The sequence below is a fragment of the Plasmodium cynomolgi genome, chromosome 9 (genome assembly GCF_000321355.1).
Source record: "Plasmodium cynomolgi strain B DNA, chromosome 9, whole genome shotgun sequence".
Taxonomy (NCBI): Eukaryota; Apicomplexa; class Aconoidasida; order Haemosporida; family Plasmodiidae; genus Plasmodium; species Plasmodium cynomolgi.
Genome location: NC_020402.1, coordinates 1,610,557 through 1,620,536, shown reverse-complemented (window position 1 = coordinate 1,620,536; position 9,980 = coordinate 1,610,557). Strand labels below are relative to the sequence as shown.

Sequence of the window (9,980 nt, the reverse complement as noted above, 5' to 3'; positions counted from 1 at the left end):
AAGTAAAAAGGAAAAGACAAAAAAGGAAAAAAAAAAAAAAAAAGCGAAAAAAGGAAAGAAAGAAATAAAGAGTGATATAAAGAAAGATATAAATAAATAAAGAAAGAACGCTAAAGAAAGCGAAATGCCGAACGCCCGTGCCCCTCCCAACTTCGCTTTTCCTCGAAAGTCCAACTGCTGAACGAATCGCCAGCAGCACGCTCCCCAATCGCAAGGAAATTCGCCCCACCCGCTCTCAATTTTTTTTTCACGTCTTTGCACACGCCGTGACAAGATTTCTCCCCCCACCCGGAATATATACCTTAAGTATGACTGCACCAAAAAGGAGAAAAAAAAAATTTACATACTAAAAGAATGAATAAATGTTAATGCTTGTGGTTTAATTTTGCATTATGGACCGCTAGATACCCTTTCATATCCCCATTTGGACATTCGTATGTTAGGTTACATACTCTTCCACTGCGAGTTAGCTGGACACACAGAGAAGAAAATTCCTCATCTCCCGACTGGCACACTTGTCATCATCCAACCAATGGGTAAGTCTGTGTGCACGTCCGTGGTGGTACATGCGGCGTGGGTGATATGTACATGTAGATATTTTCTCTCCCTATCGCGCGCGTAGGAGACGTTGTCTCAGCTCGAGGACCTTCTGCATACACTCGCACATATGTACGTATGTACACGTTTGAAAAAGGCCACTCATCAAAGTGACCAAGGGAGGAAAAAGGCGCTTACGTACATACGGCTAATTCTTCCTTGCGCAGACACTGCCACTAGCGCAAACGCAGATGAAGGAGCCACACTGGGCCCCTCGGAAGTATCCAAAATCGAAGCCATACTTGACAAAATTCTCCCGCATAGGGATATAAACGTAGTAACCCTAAAGAGCGTAAGAAAAGACGTGGCGGATTATTTAAATGTGGATGAATCGTACTTTTCGGAGAGCAAAGAAAAAAAAGAATTACTGAAAAGTATCTTGAAAGAGAAGCTGTTAAAAATTTACAAGCAACAGAAGGAGGAGGAGACGACGGATGATATTGAAAATAGCGAATACAACGATGAAGTGAAAAAGGGCGACTCGAAACAGAAAATAAACAAAAGTGCAAGCAAAATTGCCAGCAAAAGTGCGAGCAAAAGCGCAAGCAAAAGCGCAAGCAAAAGCCCGAAAAATAAAGACAAACGTGGAGAGAAGAAAAACTCCGATAATGATGAGGCACCAGAAGAGGAAGAAGACAACTATACAGATGACAGCATGGGAGATAGTACAACGAAGTCAAAAAAAAAATAAATAAAAAAAAAAAAGAGAATTAAATTCTGACGAAGATAGTCAAGTACCAAAGAAAAAGAAAAAGGGAAAGGAACAAAATGACGACGACGATGATGAATATGATGAGGATGAAGAAGAGGATAAACAAACTGATTTCGATTATGATGCTCACAAACGTAAAGCCAATAATGAGGATGCTTCCAAAAAAAAAAGTATCAGCAGTGGAAATAATAGTAGTAAAGAAAAAAATGTACATACTGTGAAAAAAGAAAAATTAAGAAAATTAGTTTTGGATTTAAAAATTGGACCCACTATTTTTAAAGACTTAAACAAAGAGGATGAAGAAGCATACAATAAAAAACTTGAACAGAGAATAATTACGTTTTGCGAAAAAAAGCATGTGTGCTCGGAAAGTGGAAGATTACCCAATCCGAATGAAATACACGAGTACAGAAAAAAAATTAAACTGAAGGAAGAATTAGATGGTATTGACCCATCCAACATCCTCGACTCCAGCACAAGGGTGAGGAGAAGGAACCCCAATGCTTATGTGCCGCAGTCCTTTGCAGAGATTGATGAGGACGGGGAGGAAGTAGAGGACGAAGAGGAAGAAGATGAGGATGATGAGGAGGACGATGATGATGATGATGAAGAGGTCGACGGAGCGGAAGATGATGCAGACGAGGGGGCAGAAGAGGACGTCTCTGAAGAAGACGACGATGAGGATGACGACGATGAGGAAGAGGATGATGATGAGGACGACGATGATGAGGACGAGGTGGCTAAATCTAAAAAGAAGAAAAAGTTAAAAAAAACAATCAGCAAGAAGAAGACTCGTGTGTTGGAGGACGACGACTAAGCACGCGATGCTGCCCCTCCGTTACAATAAACGGCCAAAGGGAAAAAGTGACAACTGGAAAAATAAACTAAATACAGATGAATTAAAAAATGAGAGAGCCCTTTTCCCCAGGAATCACGCGAGTAGACCCAACCCGTTTCCTTTTTTTAATTTCATGATTCGAACCACTATTAATATATATATATATATTTTATTTTATTTTTTTTAATTGCGCGTATGAGTCTTCATTCTGGAACACACAATACGTACGTGTGTGTATGCACGTTTCCGTTTGAGACAACGTTCGAAGCGGCAAACGGAGCAGCTTTTCAGTGCAGCAAAGTGTATTGGCATAATGTACCATAGAATCTGTTCGCGCGAGAGCGGCAGTAGGGAAAAAAAAAAAAAAAAGACAGAGATGGTGATAAACGCAGCGATGTGATAGGCATAACCGTGGCGACCTTGATGATGTGTCAAACTACTCCTTGGTTGGGTCGACAACCCAGCGTCTCAGTACAATAATTTAAGGCTCCAAGAACAGGTGTGCACATTTTTTTTTTTTAACCCCCTTGATTTGGTTGAGATGTACATATGTGCACGTTTGCGTACACATATGAAGAGAATGCCATAACACTATTTTTAATTCCCCTCAATGTGATCTTCCTTTTTCTAATTAGTTTTTTTTTTTTTTTTTTTTTTAAATTCTTATGAAACTTTTCTCCTTTCCTTAAAACTTTTTTTGTAATCATCACTCTGCAAAGTGAGGTTCGTCAAATCGGGGCAACAGCCTCGTTGTAGTTGGGTTTGTTTTGATATCAGTTAAGAAAAGAAGCGTGTCCACTCCAGTCGAGTACTACCCATCGAGTACTACCCATCGAGTACTATCCATCGAGTGGTGTTTTTCGTTGCTATGCCACTTTTTTTCAGGTGGGGAAATTTCCCCAAGGGGGGGGGGTATCCCCTAGACGAGTATTACTAATCACGTGAGAGGACGCTTCGCCCCTTCTCTGGATGCCCCTCTACGGGTTTGAGATTTTTTTCCGCATGAAAGGGTGTAATAACCACTTGGGGGATATATCCATACATATGATTGACTGCTGGCCAATGTGCTATAGGCCCCCGCAGATGGGGAAAAACATGTCCTTTGCCTAGGCACAAGTGTTCTTAATTACTATTTTTTTTTTATGTGTTTGTTTCATTTTTATTCGAACGTAATAATGGGAAGCTCTTTTTTTTTTTTTTTTTTAACTCACGTTTTACCATTTTTGGCATTTTTTTTTTCCCCCCCCATCATGTTATCCATTTTTTTTTGTCCTCACCGCATCTTTTCGCATTCCCCATTTTTCGTTCCGCGCCCTCACAGTCTTGAAATTCAAATTAGGGTTTTCTCCCTCGAGTCCTCATTCGCTCAATGCGATCCACAAGTCGCCATTTTTACAAAACTCATGGCTACGCTTTGGCCACATGGCCGAATGTTTATTTTAATTTATTTTAATTTAATTTAATTTTTTTTTTTTTTTTCACAATCGCAACACTTTAGCGAATTTTTGTGCGTACAAAAAAAGGAAAAAAAAAAGTTTCAGATAATTTTTCCCAAACTTTTCTCATTTAACAGCATACATCTCTCGTCAACATTTGATCGTGTTAACACGCTTTTACAAAGTGACCCCCATTTTTTTGGTGTATGAGAAGAAAGAGAAGAGCCACAGGAAGAAGGGAGTTACATACGAATTATGAAATATGAAATACGAAATACGAACATATGAACACACGAACATATGAACATACGAACATATGAACACACGAACATATGAGCACACGAACATATGAACATACGAACATATGAACATACGTACATTATCGCTCGCTCCACTTGATAAACTATAATGACATCGAGAAGACATAAATTTTTTAATGAAACAGATTTAAAGATATACATCATAGGGGATGAGGTAAGGGGGAGCGGATGCGCACGCCGAACCCTGGCCCACGTGCGAAAGTACGCATGTGTGAGGATGGGGGGCTCCAGGGAAGCGCCACAGTAGCGCGAGAGCAGTACATGGACTTACCCGTGCTCACCTGCTCCTTTGCGAACGTTCCCCTTCTCAGGACTCTGTAGTGGGCTTCTTACTAGCTGGCATAGGCTTTCGGGATGGCTTAGGGAAAAAAAATTTCTTCATCGTGAATTCAAGTAAGAACGAACAGAGAAAAAAAGTCGCCATGTATTGCGTACGTACCTTTACCTGCCGCAACCGTGGGGCGTTCCCATTTGTGTATATATGTGCACTCCGGAAAGGAGCAACGTTCTGAGTAATGGCAAAATAAGGGGTTACGCTAATGTGCTTCCCCTGCCGCTGTTTTAAAGAGGTGTCCGAATCTTTTTTAATTAAGTCGATCGATGAAATTAGGAAAGATGGCAGCAGGGGGGTTGTCTCCCTTGTTGCTGAGCGTGAGCTGGGAGTGAAGAAATGTGTGTATTATTAGCCTTACACGTGTGCACTGCCTTTCTCACCTTCTCACTTGGCACGTACTTACCGCGTAACTCCACACCCCTTCCCCCCAAAGAAACGAACAAAACCGAAATAGAGGAAGTGTTCAAGGAATACACCTCAAAAAACGACTGCGGAGTTATTCTAATGAACCAACAGGTGAGCACACAAGGGAAGAAAAATCTCTCTGCATCGAACTGCCATAACGTGACAAACCAACGAAGCAGAGAAATGACTGACCCATGAGATAGTTATACCCGATGCAATGTGCAAAATATGTTACTACTATACAAAATGGATATCCCTGTGAAGCGTTATGACGAGGGAAAATTTTTTCTCCAACGTGTCGGGGTGCCCAAGCACATCCACAAAGATTTACACATCTGTATAACTGTATATTTATATGTCTACATATTTATGTGCTTGCTTGTTTGCCCTTTCCAGATCGCGGACGAAATAAGACACTTGGTTGACCTGCACGATAAGATTCTGCCGACCGTTTTGGAAATTCCGTCCAAAGACAAACCGTTTGATCCCAACAAAGATTCGATCATACAGAGAGTGAAGCTTTTTTTCGGGGGGGATATATCAAATCTGAAGTGAATGTCTGAGTCGGACGGCCATCCGAACGGAGACTCATCCGAACGGAGGCTCACCCAACTTTCGCTACTCGTCATGCCCAATTTTGACGTGTCTCCTTTTCGAATGTATTTCTCTCCCCCCCCCTTTTCCCTATTTGCCTTTTGACAAGAATGGACGTAAAGGTCAAGGGGAGCATACTTCTCGCTGTCCTCCTTTCTCTCTACATCTACGTAATGATAAATCTGTTCGTCCAGCCATTCATTATATCGGATTATCTGATTACAGTTTTTTTTGTAGACCCATGGAAATTAGCTTTTTTTATCAATTATTTATTCGTCCTTTTTATATCCTTTATTCTTTGTTGCATCGGTTTTATACTCCTCACTTGTTGAAAGCAAAAACTGTAGAGGTTTATCTTAACGTAAAAGCAGCCATTTAAAGCGGCCCATCGATTCGTGCGCATGAGGGGAAGGACTTTCCAGCATTATACACATACTTATGCATATGTATGTATCCCCTCCGCTACATGAAGAAGCGTCGAATAGACCCTCCTTCTGTAGCAGCCTCGTTTGTTAAAAAAGTTATTGGCACATTTGAAAAAAAAAAATTAGTGAAGGAATTCGATGACTGTGTATAAATGAAATACTTAGTGGGTTGTAGTGAACCGTGAACAGTTAAGGTGCTCCTGAACTGGTATCACATTAGTAGTACAAGCAGGGAGAACAAATGGGTAAATTGGTTCACCTATTTCATTGGCATTGGAAAAGAGAAAAAAAAAAATTAGCCGCACGTGTCGAGGGATGCCTATTAGACGTTCAGACCCTCACACAGAATGGTGCAGAAGCAGCTGAGGTAGGGATGGCGCGAAAACGACTTGGTTAGGGACCCCTTGATCACGTCAATGAGCGCCCTGTCCTCAAAGGTAGAAAAAGCAGATGATATGAGAAGCAGCAAAGGGAATACTTGGACTAAGTATACCTTCCCATAATTATGTGTATTCCCTTGTGCATTCTGCAAAAGTTCGGAATTATCCTCGGCACTTCTTTCATACGTAGGGGAGTTTCTTTTTACCATTTTGTAAAAATTTAAAATAGTCTTTGTTGATGCAGGCAAGGAACGGTGGACAATCCGCGATATGCCAGAAACTCCATGTTTTCGATGTTCAGCATCATCATTAGAGCGTCTAGGTTTAGCTCCCCCGCTAGGTCCGCGAACGCGGGATCTGGAGAGAGAGTTCATAAAAGGGGAAGCGCTTCGAATGGAGTAGTAATTCAAATGGAGTAGTAATTCAAATGGAGTAGTAATTCAAATGGAGTAGTAATTCAAATGGAGTAGTAATTCAAATGGAGTAGTAATTCAAATGGAGTGGCAATTCAAATGGAGTGGCAATTCAAATGGAGAAGCGAGAATCATCGCAGAGGGTAGCCCACTTCACCTTGCAGATGCTCCAATGAACAAACGGATAGACACATATGTGCTACTAACCCTGCTGAACAAACTAGCTATTAATAGCTACTTTATTTCCCCTTTTTCTTTCTTACCTGACTCTAAAGGAAGCTCACTTACTACCCCCAAAATCGCGCGCAAAGGTCTCTCGGAAGGTAATTGCCCAAAATGGCTAACGGAAGAATTATCAATTTTAGCGCTGGAGAAAGTAATAGAAATGACCTGGTACTGACTACCAACTTTTCTATTTCCCCTCCGCTTGATAATTTTTTTTCCCAGGTTTTCTTCAGACAAGCTGTTCATTAAAAAGGTGATAATTTAAGAATGGCGATAATTTAAGAATGGAGATAATTATTTCGTTTCTTCATCCTGCTTGTTAGTTTATCCCCGAGAGGTGCTTTCCTTTCTATGGCAGTATCGCTGTCCCATCTGTCTACGTCATAATCGTATGAACCTTTTATGCTGTGAAAAATCTGCATTTCGATTTTCTCTCCTGTTGTCAGGGTTCTCAAATGTATGCTCGCTCGGTGAATGGAAATAAATTTGATCAGCGTAAAACATGGCGGGTTCATCAGTGGTGGATAGAACATCAAATGAAATGCCCCCCGTAGGATTCGCTCCGTTGGGGCTCTCAGACATGGGAGTGCACAAAAATGGGCACACGAATGGGCAGGTAGGCATATAACCAGGCGAGACACACTTGGGTTTATACATATAGACGAACTTACTGACAAACCCATTCACGCACTAAGAAGCGATACCACCACGATGACATGCAAAAGAGTAATCAAACAATTCGAGGTAGAAAAAAAAAAAACCTTTCATCTGTGCCCTTTCATTTCCCAAATTGTAATCGAAAATTGCCAAAAAGAATAAATGCATCTAGCTGCGTAAGGGAGGGAAGAAAAAAAGTTGCCTTTTTCTGTGCTCACAGTGCACGAAGGACATGGGAAATCTCAAAGTGCTATGCAACTGTGGGCACAGAAAAAGGCAACTCCAACCCCATCTCTTCCTTACTTTTGCTTAATTATTACGAAAATAATTTAACAAAATGGGAGGGAGCTACCTGAGGAAAGAAAAAACTTTCCGTTTGAAGTTTTCTTTTTTGCACAATTTATTAAACGAAGAATACGAGAAAAAAAAAAAAAAAAAAAGGCAAAATCACGAATTGGCCTTATTGGTCTTACTGGTCTTATTGGCCTTATTGGCCTTTTCAATGGGAGAGGCATATACATGCATGTCAAAACGGGAAGGCACACTCATGTGCATACGACAGAAAAAGAAAGACAGACTGTGCGGACACAGAGCCATACAAATGGATGAACTGAACCGGGTTCCCACTTCTACCCCTTCTTAAACGTTATTAAACAAATTTGGGTTCATAAAATCGTGGTTAATGCAGTTCAGATGGTCATCGAAATCGTGTAGGTTGAGATACCTGCAAAGAGAAGAAGGGGTGGGAAAAAGGTAACATGAGCAGATCGTTAATCCGTGCATAGCTAAGTGTTAGTCATATGACGCGGCTACATCCAAGAGGGAAAAAACATCGCTCAGCAGAAACTTGTGCCATTTTTCTCCAATCGAGTTTTACTCATTGTTCGAAAGGCTCATTTTCAGGAAGTCCTTATTATTTCGGGTCACTTGCACGTCGAAATTTTTCCATTCCTCCGTGGCATCATCTTGCATGAATACCTAAAATGGTTGTAAAAAAAGAAGAAAAAAAGGACATCCATTTGTGAGCTTCGTGTGCATGTAAACCATATCATGATGGTTAGCCCTCTCAAAACTTTTTTTTTTTTTTTTTTTTTTTTTTCTTGGAGTTAAATCCATTCCATGTGGCATCATTACGTTTAAGCAATTGGCATCATCACGCTCCAGCTTGGACAACTGAACTAGGCATATCATGGCATCGCTATAATTCTTCACCAATTTGTTGGCTATTAGCTCACAAACTTTTACGCTCTTTATGTCGTCATTTTTTGAGTCCTCAATGCTTATGTGGTAATACCCGAGGATCCGTTCTTCCTTGCCTTTGTAGTGGTTCTCCACCTGGGTGTGTGTGTAGGAGGGAAATCGCGAGGAGATGGAATGGGATCAAAGCGATGGTCGTGATGGTCATAATATCGTAGTGATCGCGTGCATGTTTGTTCTCCTGATTGTGGTCTGTTTGCACAGATGAGGGTCGCTACGAAAGGGAAACAGAATCCCCCACCCCCACCCAGGAATACCAGCACACGAACGAGGCGACCAACGACACACGCAGCTATCTTGACCCCGACTGCGTGGAAGAAACTGTGAACGTTACAAGAGGTAGACCTCTCTCTCTACCTCTTGCGAAACAAATTCTAATAACACTTACCAAGGTGAAGGCCAAATTCAGGAAGGGGCTCAGTATGTGCGTATGGAACAAGGGAATACTATCAGTAATGACACATTTCTGTTTTTTCTTTTCGACGTCGTAATATTTTCCAATCAAAATCCCGCATACGTCATCATAAGAGTTTTTCAAACCATGCATAAACATTTTCGCGTACGCAAAGTTTTCTATACTAATTTCAGTCTCTTTCATTTTTATTATTATATTTTTTTTTTTTCCTTTGCGATAATGTAAATTGTGCGGTTACTTACTGCTCTGTGAGGGTAAATGCAGATGCGCATGTGTTGTATGCACTTGTAAATAAATTTAACTTCTGTTCAATTTTGCCTCTAAATGGAACTGTCCAGTTAAGGCAATCAGCGTATCAGAAGGACAAACGAGTATACCTCCGCATACTTCCTGGCAGAGCAGTAGATCCTCACCTTCCGATGCGTCACTTTTGCGTCGCCCAAGTGGTATTCACTCTACTGGAGAAAACCAAAACGCCGCGTTATCAACATGCGTAAAAATGTAACTATTCGGTAGTGCCGAAAAAAATATTAAAAAAAAAAAATCTGCTTCCCCTCAGTTGTATATTTAGACGGAAAAAAGCAAAATGGAGAAGGTCGCTCCTGGTGATATACCCTTAGCTGTGCTGCTTCTTCTGCTTCCTCTTCGGCTGCGCTTGGAGACCTTTTGCTTGATTATACACAGACGCATTTTAACGAAACTTTTTACTTTACGTTCCTGCGCAAAATTAATTCTCCCCACGTTTGGCCCATTAGAAGGGGACGACTCGGCGGTGAATAACTCCGTGAAGCGTGGAGCAACACGTGAACCTCTTAAAGTGGAAGAACGCGAAAATGGGAAAAATTGCAGAAAGGCAAATGTAAAAAGCACAGAATAAAGAGGAAGGGAACAATTGTAAATGTGCCCTTTGCAGAGGTCATGTAAAAGGGGAAAAAAACTGCCAGCAAAGTGGGGGATCCAAAAAAAAAAAAA

The 9,980-nt window shown here is 41.1% G+C and overlaps 3 protein-coding genes across 3 annotated transcripts; 2 read left to right on the top strand and 1 right to left on the bottom strand.

Annotated features, from left to right (window-relative positions):
• Positions 1–764: 764 nt before the first annotated feature.
• PCYB_094570 (hypothetical protein) lies at positions 765–2,126 on the top strand (the record flags this gene model as incomplete). The annotated part of the gene is made up of 2 exons (XM_004222572.1): positions 765–1,262; positions 1,324–2,126. Coding segments are annotated over 2 exons (1,299 nt in total), but the record flags the coding sequence as incomplete, so codon positions are not given.
• Positions 2,127–3,578: 1,452 nt separating this feature from the next.
• Positions 3,579–5,197, top strand: PCYB_094560 (vacuolar ATP synthase subunit F). The gene is made up of 5 exons (XM_004222571.1): positions 3,579–4,057; positions 4,215–4,296; positions 4,671–4,840; positions 4,889–4,987; positions 5,039–5,197. Exons 1-3 carry the CDS (start codon positions 3,992–3,994, stop codon positions 4,838–4,840), a joined length of 318 nt encoding a protein of 105 aa, XP_004222619.1. The 5' UTR covers positions 3,579–3,991; the 3' UTR covers positions 4,889–4,987; positions 5,039–5,197.
• Positions 5,198–7,783: 2,586 nt separating this feature from the next.
• On the bottom strand, positions 7,784–9,191 carry PCYB_094550 (hypothetical protein; the record flags this gene model as incomplete). The annotated part of the gene is made up of 5 exons (XM_004222570.1): positions 7,784–7,831; positions 7,982–8,060; positions 8,214–8,314; positions 8,471–8,671; positions 8,982–9,191. The coding sequence occupies 5 exons, from the start codon at positions 9,189–9,191 to the stop codon at positions 7,784–7,786; spliced, it is 639 nt and encodes a 212-aa protein (XP_004222618.1).
• Between the last annotated feature and the right edge of the window lie 789 nt (positions 9,192–9,980).

Bases quoted from the DNA above. Each gene is read 5' to 3' on its own strand.
- PCYB_094560 (XM_004222571.1), top strand. From the start codon at position 3,992: ATGACATCGAGAAGACATAAATTTTTTAATGAAACAGATTTAAAGATA. The intron at 4,058-4,214 runs GTAAGGGGGAGC...TCCCCTTCTCAG, and splicing joins TATACATCATAGGGGATGAG to GACTCTGTAGTGGGCTTCTT. The intron at 4,297-4,670 runs GTAAGAACGAAC...TTCCCCCCAAAG, and splicing joins TTTCTTCATCGTGAATTCAA to AAACGAACAAAACCGAAATA.